Here is a 20,210-nt window from a genome sequence, read left to right as displayed (position 1 = left end):
GGGCAGGACGCCCAGTCCATCATGCAGCCCTATGTACTTCTGACTACTGATAACTCTCATCTCACGTCTAGTGTTGGGCGTCACCGACTGGGCCTCCATCATAACCTTGGGGAGGAAACGCTTTCTCAACAACTGGGTCATGAGGAGGAATAGGGTGACCACGTGACAACAAACTGTCCCGTGGGGTTTTTCTTGGCTGGAACCTTTATGGAAGTGGATCAACAGGTCTTTTCTCCCGAAGAGCAGCTCATGTGCTGGAACCATCAACCTTTTCATTAGCACCCAGCGTTTAACCACTGCACCACCAGCACTCCTTATTTGGACTTTAAATAAGGCCATTTAATGCTGCCAATTCCGTTGCTTCCTTCACTCATAAAATCAAGGAATTATCTTTCTCACTAAATGTAAGAAAGCCCTTTGTAAACGTAAGCACATAAGTATCTACAAAACACAAGTGGTTACTACAGGCCCAGCTCTAAAATTCAATAGACACATTCAGCTCCTGCTTCAACAAGATGATCAATTCCCTCAGGACTGTGGCGAGCAGCATTTGTGGACAAACTTTAGTCTGTTACGTTTTCAAAGGGATCGCCACTTTCTATTCAGTCACAATAAAAGGGAAATGACTGAGCCCTCCCTGGAAAGGATACCATGTGGTAGAGAGGCAGTGAATAAGAGGAAGGATTGCCACCGTGGCTGCCACGGTGGGCTCTGGTGTAGGCACCGTGGTTGGTGTCGGCTGGTGTGGGCCAGGCAGGGTTTCGTTCTGTTGTGCAGAGGGTGCTATGCGTGAGAACTGACCCGACAGCACCGAACAACACATTTTCAGATGTACCTAAGAGTGATACCGCCGTGAGCCAACAGGGTCTCTGTTACGAATCCAGTTAGAATTGGACAAAACCCAAAACTCAATGCTGTCAATTTGGACTCACGACGACCCTATAGAATTGGGCAGTCAATAGAAATAAGGATGCTATGACCAAATGTCTGCTTATCATGAGCAAAAATCTGATTTCTCCATCAGGGTTGGAAGACGTAAAAAGAAACACACGGAGTCTTGACATATATGGCCTACAGGGTTTTGACCTGGCTCTTGATACATGACTTTCTCCACAGCCAGCAAGTAGCTTTTGCAGTTTTGCTTGATACACTGACTCAGAATAGCTGCTCATGGTCTTTTCATCTATAGGATGTGAAAGCTTTAGAATGCACTTATCCTTGTTGGCAGATAGGTGGCATATACGAACTCATACCCAAATTAGAGCATTTTTATTGTTTTCAAATACCATACAAGATATATATATTAACGTATCCATAAAAGTGAGCCCAAACATGTCTTTTCTATTTCAGTTGTTGCTTTGAGTCGCTGCAGGGATCCTCAGATTGCTGCTATTTGCTCCCCTGGCTGGCTTGGGCTTCTAAACAAGCACTGCTGCTATGCTGCCCCATGTGCAACGAATGAAGCACATCACTCTGTTAGCGGATGAGCTTTTCAGAGACATTGTCTTATTTCACTTTCTCTTGATTTCACTGATGTTTCCCTGTCGTAGTGCCGCCAGGCACAAAATAAAATAGGGTAGCCAGGTGTTCTTAGTAATTACTGTGTTCACAACTTGTTAAAGTGTCTGTGAATTCATAATATTGAATCTGCCGCAAACACCATTTTGAATGTTTCCAAATCCTTATGTTAATTTTTCTAAATTTCTTCCCACTTTATTTTTCAGACTTCTTTTAAGGAGCAAAGTGCCTCAGTGTAAATCATTTCGTACTTAAGTGTTAGGTAAAACCCACTGCCATCAAGTTGATTGCTATTCATAAAGACCCCATACAAGGTTTCAGAGACCACCAATCAACGGTCTCTTTCTCATACACAATGGCCTGGGTGTTTGACCTGTCGACCTTGAGAGCATGTCAACATCTAGTCCACAATACCATCGGGCTCCTGTAGTGTAGGTCCATCGAAAAGTGACTCCTGTTTCTCTTTTCACAACCATCTAGAATACCCGCCTACATGTGCAACTGAATTCCCAGCCCCAGATTACTGTCTCTATGGAGGAGGGCAGTGAAGATATTTGACTCTCACCCAACTTAAACTGCCATCTCATTCCATTTAGCTTTGTTGAAAATATAGGAAATGGGTCAGGACACGCAGGAAAGAATGTGGTGAAAAGCAGATGATGGATTTCAAAACAAATTTACTAGTTGGCAAGAAAAAATATTTTACCAGTTATGTTGAGTGGTAACAATATCTTTATAAAACAGCAAACTCTCCTGAATGACTTTGAAGACCATGCTTTTGTGCAACTGGTTTTAAAGCCTCAAAGAGGTTACAATTTAGGGTATTTTAGGTTAAGACCAATGAGTGGTGACTTAAAGCTGATAGTTAAAACCAACCAAGCAACCCTGACTTCTTTTAGCATAGATGTCGGTTGATTCTTTAATAAAACAAGCTATCCAGGTCATGGGCCTCATAATCAATATTGAGACCTACACTGTGGATAGGCAGACTTTATTAGACTTTTCACATGTAATAGAGTTTCAATGCATCTAAAGTGCCAACAAAAGCAATCAAGAATGGTAGTGCTATTTTCTAGTAACCAGCACTGTGGCTTTTCAAGTGTGGTTTCCAGAGGATTATTGATCCTGAAGTAAATCTAACCATGCTTAAAAAAAAAAAATCCCAGGCCATCGCAAGCTTGGCAATTACTATGTGGCATAAACAACAAAAGAGTCACAACCTGGTCAAAAATAAATGCAACCTTGTAGGCCACTGCCAGGCGAGGGAAAGGTGGTGGTGATAAGGTAGTAGTTGTTGGAATGGACAGAGTACTTGGCCTCTAGGCCATCCAGGCCCGGGGCTTTGCATCATTCACATCCCAATGCTGTTTTCAAGGTAGAAGGCAATGTCTACAATTTCATTTATGACTTTATAACAGAGTGAGAACAAACACGTAGAATGTGATGAGGAGGGTCTTGTATCATGAGTTTTTATTACCTTTCTTGTAGTCCAAAATATATTGCATCCTCGGGGGTTATCACCAATCCCTTAGCAGAAAACCATTTCAAGTAATACTAGTTGCAGATCTCTGCCTGGTTTGGCAAATGGTACTAAATGAATTAAATGAAGGCAGCCATGTCTCCCCCCGATGGAACGGAGTTCAGCATCTGTACAGCTGAAAAACCCAGGCTTGGGAATTAAATATCTGAAGAAAGTATTCCTATTTCAACTCATGGATGATAGAATATGCTTGGCTCAGAATGTTATCTTGTGGCTTTGTCCCTGAAATTAGTGTTTTCAGCCAATGAAGAATAAATTGATAGAGGTGTAATAAAAACCAATATGCGACAAGGCTGTGCAGTCAATTGAGGATGAACAAGATAGAGATTCTGCTCTCACGACACTGAGTGTTTTGATAGACTGTACAGATGATCACATACAAAACTTTCGCAAGTTGGATATAGAGCTGATTTATTTAGTCCAGTATATTCATAATATTTAGAAGACATGTACTGTATTCAAAAACAGTGTTTATTCACAAACAAAAAAACCTTCTTTTTGGTAGTTGGTAGCTCTTCCCTTAGTGATAAGGAATATTATTCCCAAATTTTTAATAGCCATAATTCAGAAAAATTAAAAGAACCAATATAGTTAGGAATCAAATATACAGAGGCTCAAAAAAAAGTGGGGGGTGGGAGGTTGGGGCAAATTTTACAGAAGACAAAGACCAAAATGGCATCCAGATTCAGAGCAACTTTATAAAGATAGAACATTTCAAGAGCTTGGGCAGCTTCTTTGATCAATAATGGTGTCTCCATCCAGAGCTTTCTGATGCATAGTGGAAGGGGTTTTCCAGGAACAGAGGTGAAGATATATATATATATATATATATATATTTTTTTTTTTAATTTATTATTTTTCCTAACTCACAAGCTATGTGGTCAAAGGAATATCTAAAGCTAAAGAAAAGCACATCTGGTGGAAACGCAGGGCAATGAGTGCTGACGAGACGTGCCTGCATCTCCCTCGCGGCAGCTTGGCAGTGGGCAGCAGAACGGGGGTGGGAATCACGGCTTCTCTTGCATCGGCTGCTCCGTAAGAGGCTCCGTAGTGGTGGCACTGGCATTTGCGGTGGAGTTCAAGACTTCTCCGAAGTCCCCGCCAGCAGGCTTGGTGCCCCCTACTTTAGACTTAAGAAAAGGTTCAAAAAAGGGAGAGACATGAGGAGAAAACACAAATTTAGCTGGCTCTGCATAAGGGAAATCTAGTGTTACTTTAAAGAAGAGATATCCCGGGAACGGACAAGGTCAGGATCATTACGTCTGTGTGAAACTTGGTGCTGTTGTTAATGTTCAGTGTGGCTTAAAAAACAAACAAACCATCTCTGCTGAGCTATCCACGCTGATCACCCTATTCTGCCTCCTCCAAGTGCTCTTTCCATAGGCAGTTCTGTCTAACGCACTCGGTAAGACCTCCCAATCTTCCTGTTCTGACTCATGGGGACCCGCTACTATTTTAAAATACCTAGTGAACCCTCTCGATACTTGGAAGGCACTCTGTATCGCATCAAATCAGCTGTTCATTTGCACTTGTTCAACTATATTAAGCCCAGTTTAAAAAATAGATCCTCCCCCTCCCTCAGTTAGCTGTAACCCTCTGTTGAAGTACTGTCCGACAGAACCAACACTAGCTCAGAGATTCCCAGGCAGGCATCCCACCACCACCTGGAATCTCCCCAAACTGACTGCTATTGAGTCGATACAGACCCACAGTGACCCTATAGGTCAGGGTAAAACCGTCCCTGTGAGGTTCGGTGATTGTAACTGTTTATGGGAGTAGAAACCCCCCATCTTTCTCCCACAGAGGGGCCACTGGTTTCCAACTGCTGATCTGCAGACCACGGTCCAACTTGTAACTACTGCATCACCAGGCTCCTCCCGTGTGCCTACAGAACTGATGTCTAGACATCAGCAAGAGCCCAAGGTGATTCACATCCACTGGAAGCACTGATCCCACCTATCTGACCTGAGACATCGATAAACATTCATTTGAATAGGCGCATCTGCCCCATACTTTAAAGCAAGAGATGCTTTTCAAAACCCTTACACGTGACGTGTCACTCATCATTATCAATCCGAACTAGGCGCTCTCATCATGGTGCATTTCATGACTGACCAACAAGACAGTTGGCTAATCTTAGGAACCAGTCCAAACCAGAAACTCATCGGGAGTGTGAACTTGACCTCATTCAACCCTGAGTAGCCAGAGACTGGTTATGTATCAAGAAAGTGGGTAGAATTTTCTCTCTCATCCTTTGTTCTCCCATGAAAAAATAGGCAGTACTTTTGAACTGTTTTGAGACATCTTTATAATGTATATCCATTCTCAAGGGACCCTAGTGGGGCTGTGGGTTTGGCGTTGGGCCTGCAAGGTCAGCAGTTCAAATCTGCTGGGATAAAGAGGAAGCTTTCTGGTAGAGAAGCACCATCTTGGAAACCCTCTATCTGAATTGACTAACTGTGTCTGAATTGACTAAACGGCAATGGACTTGCCTTTGGTGGAATATCTCCCATAGCTACTACATTTATAAAAACATGCCTTAATTATCCGAACGCGTCAAGAGCCTTTGCAACTGACCATTTACCAAACTGAAGAAGTACTCACCACACTGGACCCCCTTCTCTATTCTTTGGCTCACCTTTTTCCAACTCACAATGCTCTAAGCAGGGTTTTCAGGACTAAATATTTGGGAGAGCACACAACCGCATCTTTCCCCCAACCACATTGGCCAAGACACACTGGTGGAAGTTGCTCTTCCTCACTCCCACGTGATCGTTTTGAGTATCATTTTGAAAACAAGATGATTTACCAAGCAGTGAATTCCTAACTATGGAAAACCATTCTCTTTCACCAAAATTAAAAACATTAAAAAATAAAATAAAACAGTGAACCTTTGTCTGTTGCCATTGATGACACTGACAAATTGTCATCATGGCATTATTTATAATTAAAATTTACAATGATTGAGGATTAAACAAATGATATCCATATTACATAAGGGAACTTCAAGAAATTCACAGAAGAATGGAATTAAAAGACTGGAATTTTCACATGAGCCTTTTGAAATTCCTTTGTATAATGGCAGTGATTAAATAACATATTGAAGGGGAATATTTAATGACATGGGAATGTGCTTATAATGTATGAATTACTGTACATACTTGTGTATAAGCAGTTTTTCAGCACAAAAAATGTGCTGAAAAACTGGGGTTCGGCTTATACATGGGTCTTGCTGCACCCCCTCCCCCAAGAGGTAACAGGACGAGCACCCGTTATCTCGTGGGTGATTGCCATTTCTCCACTGTTCATTCAAGCCCCACTGACACTGCAGGACTTTGAATGTTTGTTTACTCACATCTAATCAATCAGAGCCATCCTATGACGTGTATCTTTGAATAAGCCTTTTAAAGACCGTGTGCGAAGTGCGAAGGATGTGGCATGAATGGATGTCATCTGGTCAAGCCCGACTAACAAAAGGAGGAAATCTCATGAAGCCTGACATAGAGTTAATAGCAAAGTGGGTTCCAGATGCATGGGAAGACATTCCAGAAGACATGGTGCGACGTGCCTTCCAGAAATGTAGTATTAGTAATGCTATGGATGGCAGTGAAGACTGCGCTTTGTCTGAAAATGACAGCAGTGATGGTGATGACGGCGATCTCAGTGAGGACAGCGTCTGTGATGACTTCACACCAGCTGAAGCTCTACATTGGGATACGGGTGATGATGAGGAATCCAGTTTTGAAGGATTTTAACTCTTTACATTTTAGCTTGGTTGCTGATTGAACTCAGGGAATAGTACTCTTAAGGTATCATTGTTGATACCTTATTGTTTTTGTTGAACCTATTTTCCACTTACTGTGCTGGATTACTAATGTTAAATGACTTGTCCTTTTATTTATGTTTTTTATTTAAAATAAATATTTAAATGCATTACTCCACTGATGTCTCAATTTTTAGCAATTTTATTTTTATTTGTTTTGATTATTGAAACTCACCAATAGCTTTTGCATTTTCCACCCTAGGCTTATACTTGAGTCAATCAGTTTTTCTAGTTTCCCAGGTAATAATCAGGTGCCTTGGCTTATACTCGGGTCGGCTTATATTCGAGTATATACGGTAGTTGTTTTATAAAGCATATTGATATAATCCCACCACAAACAGAACATTGTCTCTGGATGGCAAGAAAAGTTCTCTCTCTTTTTATTAATGTTTTGTGTTTTCCTAAAATGCTTTACATTTTTCTAAAATATTAAACTTTGCCCAATTGTAGAAATATTTCCGATGAAGAGGAGCACAAACTTTTCGAGCACACTTGTGGTTTAAATGATATCTTTTTCTAACAGTCCTCATGCTGACATCTCCAACACACACGCAGAATTCACTGCCCATCCATCATGTAGTGAGTAGGATTCTTAAAGTTCTCCAAGTATTTTTAGAAAGAAATGTGCATAATGTACCCACACTATGGCGCCACTCCCCCTCCCCCCAAATATAGTCATTTCTCCACTTGCCTTTAAGTTTTCAACCTTTTCTTCAAATGATTTGAAGGTCGGGGAGTTTCTATGGAGGGAAAATAAAAACAAATAGTATAACTACAAACACTGGGGGGGAAATAACAACTTTAAAAAACATCATTAGTTGTTTCCAAATATTAAGAAACATATTAGGATCAGCTCTCCCTAAGCCAAAGAATAGATATATTGCCTTTTTACATAATCATGCCTTGCACTGTACGTTTTTACGTGTGAACATCAGGCCCCCCTCATTTCCATACTAAGCTAATTTGATTACATGAACATCATGTAAAAACAAACAGCACGGTCAGCTTACAAAAGTAACAGTACAGGAGGGATGAGACTACCTAAAACACATATGTCCCATGTGCAGCGCTTGTCTTATCTCAACGTTGAGAAATAAAATGATAAGACGCACTTAAACCACTTGAAGAAAATTTGGGGGACAGAAAAAAAATTCATCTAGAAACATTTAATGCCCCCATCGGATACCTCCTATGAACGTGCACACACAAAAATATTGTCTAGTATTACTAGAGGATCAATATCTGTTTTAACAATGCTGTAATTTCATTTTTGAATCCATGAACAAAGCCAATCTTGGACACAGGTGATATACAGTCCCACCATAGGCGAGGAAAAGGGACAACAGCAAGTAAAATACCAATTCTTTCACAACCCCAAATGTCACCATGTGACTAATTTAATTTTAATTAAGGTGCTGTGCTGTAGAACTCATGTTTAAATGAATTTGTTACCTGACAAAATTCCTGCAAAATTCCTCAGCACCCAAGCAGAAAAAGCAGGCTATAGGTTTCCTAATCAGGAAACAGCATAATCAACAGGGCAAACCAAAACACCAAGCTCACTGCCTTCTACTTGGTGCTGACTCCTAGCGACCCTAGAGGACAGAGCAGACCTGCCCTGTGGGTTTCCAAGACTGACTCTTTATGGGATCCCCTCTTCTTTCTGCCAAGGGAGTGGCTGGTGGTTTGGAGCTGGTTTTGCAGTTGGTAGCCAATGCATAGCCACTGCTTGAATCCTCGAGAGGGACGCCAAAGAAGAAAGAGCCCAGAAGCACGGCTTTGCTGCCTTTACCTTTGCCCATATTGTCTAAAGCTCACCCCAGCACCTTTGTCTGTTTCCAACGCTTTGTTGTTATTTCTTCTGGTGTGTGAGAATCCTTTCTACTACCCGCAAATGAAAAGGACACAGTGAACAAGGCTGTCCTGTTTCCACAGAGCTGCCCAGCAGCACAGGCTAAGCCAACTGGTTCTCAAAGTGTGGTCCCGCACGGATTCGTGAGGCATGGATTTGCGGGTCCCAGTGTAAGCCTACAGAAGCACAAGCCCTTTAGGAGGGGCCCAGCAAGCAGGTTTCCTTAGCCCTCCAGTAATTCTGATGTATGAAAAAAACCTCAAATCATATGCCAAAAATCCTCTGCCTCCCTCGAGTGGTCAGGTGACACTGCGTCACGCTTCTCGGTGAAAGAGGATAGTAGATTTAAGTAGAGATGGCTTAAAATGTCACACTGCCCACTGCCGGTGAATCGATGCTGACTCACGGGGACTCTATGTAGGGTTTCCAAGGCTGGAAACCTATGGGAGGAAGTTGCCTCATCCCAAGGAGCGGCTGGTGGGTTTGAACCGCTAACCTTGCAGTTAGAAATCCCGTGCTTAAACAATAGCTCCACCAGGGCTCTTTAAAGATCACACTCTCAATCACTGTCAGCGAGTCAACGGCCAGTCACAGTGACTCTACAGGACAGGGCAGGGCTGCCCCTGTGCGTTTCAGACTGGAACTCTTTACTGGAGTAGAAAGCTTCCCGCTTCTCCCATGTAGCAGCTGGTGGTTTTGAGCTTGCCGCTTACTACCCCAACTCGTAACCTCTACACCAGCAGGGCACCTCGAATGTCACACTAGGATCAGGGAAATAAGAAACGGGGAGGAGGCAAGAAAATTGGGTAATTATAGCTCATGGAGAGACATTTCTAGCCCCGCAAAAGGAGGTTTCTTAGATCAATAGTGTGGGCTTTTTCAAGCAAACCGGTTTCTGATGTGAAGAAATCTAAGAGGCTTATAAAAATAACACAGAAGTAGAAATTCTTAAACACACATCCATGCCAGCAATCTTCGGCACCCATCCCAATGTCCCAGGAAGAGCAAGTGCAAATAGATACAACGTTAAACAGGTAAAGGTGAATTCTACTTAATACGAAAGCACAAGACCAATCACATTTTGTGAAAATATACATTACCTCATAGCAGGCATGCTAATTGAGTGCTGAATGGAGCGTATACTATTTGGCAGCATTAAAAGATATAGAAATGAAGTTAGTACAGTAGTGAGTAGACTTATTAAAAAGCTAACTAAAACTTAGCTTTATAAGAGGCTTATTTATTTTGACATCATGAAGAATTATTGACTTTTTGAGGTGGAGGAGAGGCAGTCCAAGTGATTCTTGCATAATTTTATTCGTGAGTCAATTTCAGCATAATCCCCGTAGTTAGTACAGCAAGTAATAAACTTTTTTTATAGCAAACGTGAGAACTGTTCAGTGCTTTCACCTGCACTTATGCGTCATTCTGTATAAAGGCTAAGAAGTGAAGTGATTTACCCAAGGTCACAAAGCTGGTGCAAAAGCGGAATCCAAAGCAGAACCTTGGTATCCAGCACTTCAAAGCCATGTCCGTCACCTCCCCTCAAAAACAAAGCACGCATACATACACGGACGCACACATGTACACACACTGAGATGCGCAGACCAAAGCAAGATAAGTTTAGGGGTCTGGCAGCCATCTTTTCCCCAGGTCCAAAAGTGAAGGTTTTAAAGTAACTCATCTATTAGACAACGTTAAATCATTTCAAAATCATGTCTGATCCTTAGTAACAGCACCAGTTTCTAATCAGCGACACTTGTACTCAATCTCTATTAAATTACATGTCCTTAACAGCCATGCAGCACAGCCACTTACTTTTAGAAGGACCAGATTTGCTGTTATATTTTACGAGGGAAACCAAGAATTAAACACACCCCCTTGAAGAGGAAAGGAAATGAATACAGAAAGTTACAAAAGACGGGGGGCGGGGGGGCGGGGGGGTTGAGGAAGTGATTTTTGTAGGAAGAACTACTCCCAAACCAAACTCACTGCCATCGACTCGGTCCTGACTCGTAGCGACCCTGTAAGACAAGGTAGAACTGCCCCTGGGTTTCTGAGACTGTGACTCTTCACAGGAGTAGAAGGCCTCATCTCTCTCCCGTGGAGAAGCAGGTGGCTTTGAACTGCTGACCATGTTAGCGGCCCAACACATAATCACTAAGCCACAGGGTTCCTTCGTAGGAAGAACAGGGCAAATGTCAATGTCAGGTCCATCCACAGCTATCTGACTCGCTCTCTAGTCCTTATGTAGATACATTCCATTTTGTTGGTGGGTGCTCTGTCATCCAAGTATGGAGAAGCTAGATGCTACCCAAAGCTTCCACATTCTTCAGCTTACCTATCATCTCTGATACCATTCAAGTTAAAGTCTAATATGGAAAACTTCAAAATCAGAAAGCCAAATTGCTGCTGGATCAGAATCCTCTCCAGTAGACATGTTTCCAAACTAGAAACAATTTTTGTTGAAATTCTTTACAACTTGAGTCCTTACCCTCAAATATATTCATCTACCAGGTAGGAATGTAACTCTGGATTTCTCAATACACACCTGAGCAGGGCGACCCAATCCTCACTCAAGACTCAGGGGCTTGCCTACCACCTCTCATTCCTCTTTTCCTTTGAAAAGGCTTTTCTTTGAAAAAGAGGAATTGATTTGCATTTTCCTCATTTCTCACCATTATTTGGTCTTCCCATGTTCCAAATAATGACAGAAGATGACAAAGGAAGAAAGAAGAGTTGATGGCAGACACGAATCGAGTGCTTACCGTATACCAGGCAAGCTTAAGACAGTGTCTGTGTAGGATTTCTTTTAACTCTCAGTCAACTCTGCCATGGAGTCACTGAATGTGGGTGACAGAGCGAAGTAACTGCTCATAGGACTGTTTATCATTACTATCGAGAGGCCTTTAATTGAAAGATTCATTATGGTACTTACAAAATTTCATCTCAACTTGCTAAATAGGTCTCGGGGTGGAGTCTAGCCTGTCAATCAGGTCACAGCCTGATGATGCCTCCTTGTGGGCATGTCCTTCCTATGAGGATTCTGGAAACTTCCTCTCTTTCTCTCTAGAGGTGGGCCACACTCTCCCTGCTTCACCTTCCTCTGGAGGAGACACTCAGAGCTAGAGGAGCCACGTGGAGACCTGCGTCAGGATGGAGCTGCTTCCGTCGCCATTGGATCCACAGGACTTTCCACCTACCAGCCTGTGGTCTTCCTGCATTCAGCATCATTGAATGTGCTACATGAGTCTAAAGAGGAATTATGGACTAGTATCACACATATGGGCTAACATTGGACTCATGGAGTTGATCTGGACTGGGCTGGGGTGTTTTTTCAATATGCAATTGCTCGTTGACATAAAGCTCTCTGAAACACAGACATGAGTGTCAATGGTGTCAATGTGAGACACCAGGCCTAACACATTCATTAGAACCGATTCCATACTAGGCTGTATTCTCTTTGCACTGTCAAACTTCGCCAATTATTATTTTGGTTGTGAACAAGTCCATCCCTACTATGTAGAGCAGTGCGTTAAAAGAATACTTTCTTCAAAAGAAAAAAATTAAAAAGAATACTTTGTGAATTAGCAATGCAAAATAAAAGCTGTTGGTAAGTCTAACAAACGCAAGTTGGCAAACTAGTACATTTTTTCCCATCTCTACCCATAGTTCTGTCTGAGACGGAAATCTAGGTCCTAAATGTGATGGGGAAGTACGGAATGCGGACAAAGGGTAGTAACAGAATCAACCCAAGATTTCATAGCACTTGGCAGGAGAGAGACCCCATCTCCACGGCAGGGAACTGCTTGTTGCCGGAGTGGGAAAACTCAAAATGTACCACCCAGGCGCCCTCTACTTGAAAGGTGCCCTGGAAATTGCTGCACCATTCACACACTCTAAGATAGTGGGATATATATCTATCCCCATCACCCAAGGACTCCTTTCAAAACCCCAAGCTAAACCCCTGCCAGGCAGTTCCTCGACTCATAGTCATCCAGTCGGCAGAGAACAGAACCGCCCCACCGGGCTCCAAGGCTGTGGTCTTCATAGAAGCAGGTGCCACAAATCCTCCTCCCATGGAGCAGCTGGTGGGTTTGAAAGAGTCCATCTTTCGGTTAACAGTTGAGCGCTTAACTACTATGATCAAAGCTACCGCCAGCAGCCTTTCTGTAGCCAATGCTTTGGCATTGATGTGTATGTGAAAGTTCATTTTAAAATCAGGTGTCATCGTTCATTCTTTCATTCACTGCAAGTTCCCACTTCCTTTTCCCACTCCACTCAATAGCTTTACGCTCTCTCAGAACAAGAGCCGCTGCTGTAGTCTTAATAGCTGCACATATTTGGCACACTAACATCAGCAGAATGGATTACATGACCGAATGCAGTTCTACTTATTTATACAACTCAGGTAGTTCTAGATAAAACTGTCTTGAGTTGCCTATAGCACTTGAGGCATTTAAAATGAACATGGAAGATACAAAATTGCCTTCACAAATAATTTTATGTCCCTCTTCAGCAATAGCTTGCTTTTTTCTTTAGGGCAGTTTTATTGATCGGTTATTTTTATTGTGGCTTGTGTGGAAGTTTACAGAGAAAATTTGTTTCCCATTTAACAATTTATACACAATCTTGTTTCTTGAAATTAGCAGCAATCCCCCCTCAATATAACAGCACTCTATGCTCCTGACCCTTCCTGCCTTCTGAACTTTGTACTGGGCAAATGCTAACCTGATGGTCTCCTCTGGTTGACTGTCCTGAGGAGTACATTCCTCCCAGGTGTAGTGTCTTTGCACCTTATGATTGTTGCTTTTAGGTGTTTTCACATCAGTTCCAACTCTTAACAATCCTTTGTTCAATAGAAGGACACACTCCACATTCCCGTGTCATCCTCGCAGTGATATGTTTGAGCCCATTATTGCAGCCACGGGGTCAATTCACCTCTTTTCCACTGACCCTCTACTTTACCAAACGTGATGCCCGTTTCCCTTTTCTTTCTTCACTTTATAGGTCTGTCTGCTGTTTCCGTAAAAGGTGATCCCCGTGGGAGGGTTCAGTTCCAGGTTTGAAGGGGGATCTAAGGGGGTCATAGTCCCCAGTCGCTCTCAAACCAGTACGTCTGGGCTGCTTTCTAATTTCGTTCTACATTTAGTTTCTATTCTGTCCAGGACCTTCTGCTGTGATCCAGATCAGAACAATCCAATCCTGATCACAGCAGTCAGAAGTGATAGCAGGGGGGCTATTTTGCTCCCCTGATCTCAGGTGAGTAGACACTGTGATCTGCATGGTCCATATGAGTTGCTTGGTCAACTGGGGTCTTATTTTCTCTTCTTCTTTGCTCCAGACAGGGAAGCTCAAGAGGTGCACCTTAGACTCATAAGCCTGTAAGTCCCTACTTGCTACTAACCAAGGTGGGATGTAGAATATTGCCTTTGTGGACCAGATTGTGCTAACTGACCTAGATGCCTCTCGTGACTATGACCCCAAGTCCCCACATCAAGTGCCTCCATCCCTCAAGGGTTTTGATTATGGTGAAAACATTTTCATAACATTGTCCCCTATAGTGTTACAGGCTAACCTAAAGCACAAATGCTAAATGAAAAGCAATGGACATATAAAATACATATGTAGAAATAGCCTCTGCCAAGTTTGCTCATACTCTTGGGTGGACATACTATCCCACACCTGTTTAGCTTGCATATCTACCTATGTATCCTCTAGTAAATTACTGCTTATCATACTATTATTGCAGGATTGTGTATCTAATCATATATGCCATTGTTAAGGCACAATTTTGAATTCAGATGGTCCAACATTCTGAGTTTGGATATTCCCATGATATCTTAGAGCTACGTGTCCTAAGACAGGAGGAATGAAGCTTTAAGTACCTGTTTGCTGGCTTAAGAAGACCACAGGGTAGGTCTAGAGCAAGTGACTATTTGAGACCAGAACTTGCGTTCATGGAAGCATGGGTGAAGAGCCCTCTATGTGCTTGCAGTCCAAAGGCCTTCCGCCACCTCCCTTTCCTCCAGGAACTAAGAAGACCACTGGAGGGTCATCATGGGGCAGAGAGAACACAAAGTCACTCTCTGTGAGGCATAATTGGGGCTGACATTTTTTAAATGTGCTTTCTGGTTTGGACTCAAGTACTTTCATTTCCCTTTCAAAAACAATAAAAACCCTTTGTGTGGACAGTTAAAAACGACAGGCTCTGAAAAACCATAAACAAGTCAAAAAAAAAAGGTCTTCTTATTTTTAAAAAAGGCAGGGTAACCTGTGTGAGTCTTAAGGCTAGAGTTCTGAGGCAGGACACACATGTGCAGCACATTACACAGTCGTAATGGGAGCCAGGCGAAGGGAGATCCCAGCACCCATTACCCAAGCACCAGAGAGACACAAGCACCAAAAAACAAACAAAGTTAGACATAAAATGAGAGGAATTTGCATGCTATGTAAAGCTGCTTCTTTTTACAAAGGGGGGGGGGAACAGTACAAAAGAAATGTCAAAATCTTTCTCATATCCCTGAGTCACAGTATCCAATTCCTCTTTTCATCGACCCAGAACCCAAGGTATACCAAGAAATTTGAAAGACACTTCCGAAAAAGATATCCCCAATGCAAACATAGCACGGGGTGGACAAACACGTGCCAGCATCCTGGAAGTCTCAGCACACTTGTGTGACACAAACGCTGGACGGCGGCCAGGGTTCCGACTCTCCTTACCTAAAAGAGTGTGACAAGGCTTGCAATCTGCAAGGAGCCCGAGTAAGCATTGAAAAAGAAAGGAAGTTTCGGATGAATCTAAAACAAGTAAGTCACCTACTTTTTACAACTCGTTTAAGATCGTCATTGGATTCCCAAATGCTAGGCAATACTGTGAGCTTAAAAAAGAAACCTGTTCAGCTGTACAAATCAACAATCCAGGGATTTGGGTTGAAAAAGCTGTCCTATACATGCAGACTTCCGTTTTCTTGGCAGTATTTTAAAGTCTATGCCAGTGGCTACATCAATAGATGCCCCATGAAGTAAATTTACAATACCCTTCAATAAAATAAAAAAAGAAAAAGTTACCTAACAGATGTACACATTAGTCCAGGGTTTGAGAACGCTACGTGCACTGTGCTAAGCTTGGAATGAGACCAGTTCAAGTGCAGGGAACAAATCACTTTGTCCTGTCAATACAGACCATCACATACAGGATCCACAACGGCGGACCGAACCTCCGGACCGGACAAAATTCTGGTTGCTTCCGCACAAAGGACAAAACACAGAGTCATGCAACCTGAGTGGAAAACAAACCGGCCCACACATCTTGCATGCCAACAGAAGCATGGCCAATGTAACCCCCAAGGGTCGTTCTCAGCAGGATTCAAATCCACATCGTCAGGGAGGGAGGGGAGCACGTGAAGGCACAGTGAGGCGGTTTTATCAAAATGGCAAAGACAAGCTAACCTGAAGCACAAAAGCTAAATCACAAGCCACTGCTCACACAATCGAATGCCTAAAGCATGAAAGTCGACATGGTTTCCAGATGAGTGAAAATCGATGGACACATGAGCATACTGTGATGACCCCACGGAAGAGAAATGCAGCGTGTGGAAGGGAAGCCAGGTTCAATCCGAGCGTGCACCTACACTCAGCCCCACTAGGATGCCAAGCTCTGCCCACGGTCACAGCCGGCCCCCTCCTCCCAGAGAGATACTTCCCCTGTGAGGCTGAGAACGAATACACACACGTGAAAGCGCACAACCAGAATTTTTAAAAACCACCTTAAGGCATTCACAAGTTCAAATGCGAGGCCCTAAAGACTGTGGGCACGCCCCTCAAAGCTCCTGTCCCCAAGAGTGCCCTCCCTCCCTCCTCTAGCAGCGCTGTTCAGATCCCTCCAGGAAGCAACCTCCTGGGCCACAGACATACTTGACGTCTTCCAGCTTTTTTGTGATGACTGAGCCAACGGATGAAAAGGCAGCTGAAGCCCTTTGTCCAGCCTGCGTCAAGGTCTCAGATGTCTTCTTGTATCTGTATTCGAGCATGAGAGAACAGAGAAAGAAAGTTAAGTTCAAAAAATTCTCTCTTATTTCAAGCATAGTGGTCACTACCTATTCAAAAAAAGAAAAGAAAGGAAAAAATTGCGTAAGAACACCTAAGGTCCTTCACAGTGACCGTGTCAGCATCTCCACAGCGCCTCAGTCTGAAGTGTGATTCTCGGCAACATCCACTGGAAGGCCCCAGGGCAGCCAGAAGGTAGGAGCCTCGATAGGCTCAGATGAAAACCAAAACAAAAACTCAGGGAATGGACTAAAAAATGATCAGGGAGCAAAGATGAAAAAAAATGAGAGTCTGAAATAAATTATACCTTTTGTTCCGAACTAAAATCAAATCAAACTCCTCAGGTGTCTTTTACAACTTTATCTCCTAAAAACCCAAACCCACTGCTGTCGGGTCTAGTCCTGCTCATGCCCTATGGAGCAGGCTAGACAGCCCCTTTGGACTTCAAAGGCTGCAAGTCTTACAAGAGCAGGGAGGCTGATCTCTAATCATGCAGCGTCTAGTGGGTTTGAACTCAGGACTGATTGGCAAGGAGTCTAGTGCACATTCCACTCCACTACCAGGGCCCCGTTCATCTCCTAAGAGGGGGCCAGATACAGCATTCAGGTCAGGAGATGTAGGGTCCCAGAGTATTTTGCTGTCCAATAGAATCCATGGCCAAAAAGAATTGTTCATAACGTTGCATGTCTGTAAAGCAGCCAAATAGGACCTTTCGGGAACAATCATTACAACACCAGAAAGGTTACAACCTCCCTTCCCAACTACCTCGAATATGGTGCCTACGAGAGAAGCCAAGGCTGCCGCATTACAGAAACGCGTGCTCCGGCCGTTTGACTGACCCTGTCAGCATCAGACTCTGAGAGGCCACACAGCTCAGGCTGACAAGGTCAAAGCATAGTCTCCTGATGTTGTCCGACTGCCTACTTACACAGGGAGGCAAATGGACCGCAATGAGTTGGTACTACCATTTCAGAAATGCAACCAGCCTCCTGCTGACGGGTCTCAAACCCATGCCATCACGTTACTGCCACCTCATAGGAACCACCCTATGCAGGGCTCCCAGGACTGAGCGGCTTTCCCCAGAGCACACAGCCTCATCTTCTTCCTACACAGTGGCGAGGGAGTTTGAGCTGCCATGTAGTTAGCAGCCTGATGCCCATGCCACAGCCCCACCAGGGCTAATGGATGCCCCCAACCCCTGCCATCCAATCAACTCTGACTCGTAGCAAGCCCCTAGGGGGGTTCCGAGTGTGTACATCTTTACAGCAGTGGACAGATTCAGCTTCCTCCCACACCTGATGGGTTTGAACTGGCAACCTGGGGCTAGCAGTCCCATGCTTACCTAACAGCACCCACCAGGGCTCTTAGTAGGGGATGGGGCATAAACATCATGAAGTGCGCCCCGTTCAGCTGGTGGGAATGACTACAGAAGACGAGAGCCAGTTCACCAGAAACAGGCTCCTTCTCTTGTGGGGAAAAGAAACAGCAGGTAATGCCATATCATCATGTGTGTTATCAAAAGAGACTTTAAGGAGTTGGCCTCGGTCACACCATGTCATCAGAGACTGTGATCCAAGCATCCACACTATGCATGATGGTAGGTGTCACCAAGTTCACTTTCAACTCAGAGCCACTCAGTGTGACCGAACAGAACAGTCCCCTCGTGCTTTCCAACCTTGCAGTTAGCAGCTGCAGGCTTAGCCACCGTGCAACCTGGGCCCCTTCACGCTTTGCACAGAGCAGGGGACCCAGAAAGATCGGCTCTGTAGTTAGACTCCCGTTCAAACACAGACCCGCATGTTGAGTCCAAACTTCTCTTGAGCCTGTTTCCTTCCCCAGGGCTATCTTACCACCCACCCTATCGACCGACGTGGAGGACAAAACGGCATCATGGATGTATTTGGTAAATTAACATGGCGCGTTGTTGGAATGAAATTTAATAAGCTCCCGGGCTTTTTTTTTTTTTTTTTTAGTTTGTTGTTGCTTCTTGCAGAATGGTCTAGTGTGCTGAAATTAAACAGAGGCAAACGCATTTCAAAGTCAAGCACACTGCACCCTGGGCCCCCCCAAGAGCAGCAGCAGAAGCTTTCTGGGCTCTTTCCCTTCCCCTCCACAGCCCTAGTGGGGGTGGGGGTGGGGTGGCAAATGCTCTTTACCACTCTCTAGGAAAAGGCGCCAGCAAGCGAGCAAACGTACGCGGATGTCGCCGTCACGTCTTGCCACCCTTTGGCAATGTTCTGCTTTATTTCCTGTAGCGAACTGATTCCCAGCTTCCGCTTAAGGTCGGCGAGATGCTTCTCCTTGGCTGCCAGCACTTGAGAGAGAGTCTGGATTTCCTCTTCCACCTAGGAGGGGAAAGGAGGCAGGGTCGGAACACTGCGCACGTCATTCATATAGAAATTCTAGTCGAGTGAGTGTGTGTGTGTGTTTATTGTAATTTTGATTCATTGATTTGCTTCAAGTATAAAGTAACATATGATAAAGCTGGGTCCAGTGAAAACCTGTCAGAGAAGGAAAACTCAAATATTTTCCACTGAGAGGGTGAGAAAGAAAAGAGGAGTAGGAAAAAGGAAGAGGAGGAGGAAGATAAAGATGAAGAAAGGAGGGGGAGGGGGAGGAGGGAGAAAGGAGAGGGGCAAGGGCTGGGGCTGCAACCTGTGTGAGAGAGAGACAGACAGACAGACAGACAGACAGAAGTGCTAAGCCAGCAACCTGTCAAAGGCAGGAAAACACGGCAGCCCCTTTGAGCTCCGGCTCTCACAGGTTGCACTGCGTGATGGCTGTTCACTCCACTGGTTAGGATTTAAGTCCATATAAGAATAATGAAGTAGACAGTGTTTATGTTAAGTGTTGCTTTTGTTACTGGTTTTGTTGCCTTTTCTTCTAAGCCTTCACCTATTTATGGTGGTCTAGGGTTCATTGTGGGGGGCACGTGTGGGGGGTTGTATTAAATTTTGGTGGTTCTTTTTTAGAATAGGATTAATTAATAGGATTAATAGGGAATGCTAGTTGTGTTTTGTTATACAACAGCCATGGCCACTGAGGAGTACCCTGAGATTTGAGTATGGAATGTTGCAGGTTGGGGGGCTTTCAGGAGATCTGATCACGTTTATCTATTCCACAGAGCGACACACACGCTGCCTCTCCACCACGAGTCCTCCTCCTCAGTCTCCGCCACCCCACCCCCCACCGCCCCCGGACCTGACAGCAAGGTGACAGCACCTGCTCCAGAAACACGGACAGGAACGTGCTTTAAGAGCAAAGCATGAAGCTCCAGATGAGACAGTTCCTCTTTGAAAACATGATGCTGCGAAGCCAGATTCCAAAGGCCACATATCACGGAGCCCATTTAGATGAAATAAACAGAACGGGCAACTCCACAGAGACAGAGAGTTAGCTAGTGGCTCCCAGAGGCCGAGGGGGTGGGG

The 20,210-nt window shown here is 44.0% G+C and overlaps 1 protein-coding gene across 3 annotated transcripts in view; it reads right to left on the bottom strand.

Moving 5' to 3' along the window:
* Window positions 1-3,942: 3,942 nt before the first annotated feature.
* TPD52 (tumor protein D52) overlaps window positions 3,943-20,210 on the bottom strand; it is a 33,262-nt gene continuing 16,994 nt past the window's right edge. The window contains exons 3-8 of one of the 3 annotated variants that reach the window (XM_075550634.1): window positions 18,979-19,127; window positions 16,651-16,752; window positions 15,457-15,483; window positions 9,834-9,875; window positions 7,573-7,621; window positions 3,943-4,188 (exon numbers count right to left, since the gene is read on the bottom strand). In XM_075550634.1, the coding sequence (XP_075406749.1) occupies window positions 4,066-4,188; window positions 7,573-7,621; window positions 9,834-9,875; window positions 15,457-15,483; window positions 16,651-16,752; window positions 18,979-19,127 (492 nt within the window). In that variant the 3' untranslated portion in view covers window positions 3,943-4,065. The remainder of the gene's footprint in view (window positions 4,189-7,572; window positions 7,622-9,833; window positions 9,876-15,456; window positions 15,484-16,650; window positions 16,753-18,978; window positions 19,128-20,210) is intronic. The other 2 variants (XM_075550636.1, XM_075550635.1) reach the window with 2 other exon arrangements.

This window comes from Tenrec ecaudatus, chromosome 5, assembly GCF_050624435.1.
Source record: "Tenrec ecaudatus isolate mTenEca1 chromosome 5, mTenEca1.hap1, whole genome shotgun sequence".
Lineage (NCBI taxonomy): Eukaryota > Metazoa > Chordata > Mammalia > Afrosoricida > Tenrecidae > Tenrec > Tenrec ecaudatus.
Note: the sequence above shows the minus strand (reverse complement) of the source record. Positions and strands in the feature narration are given on the sequence as shown.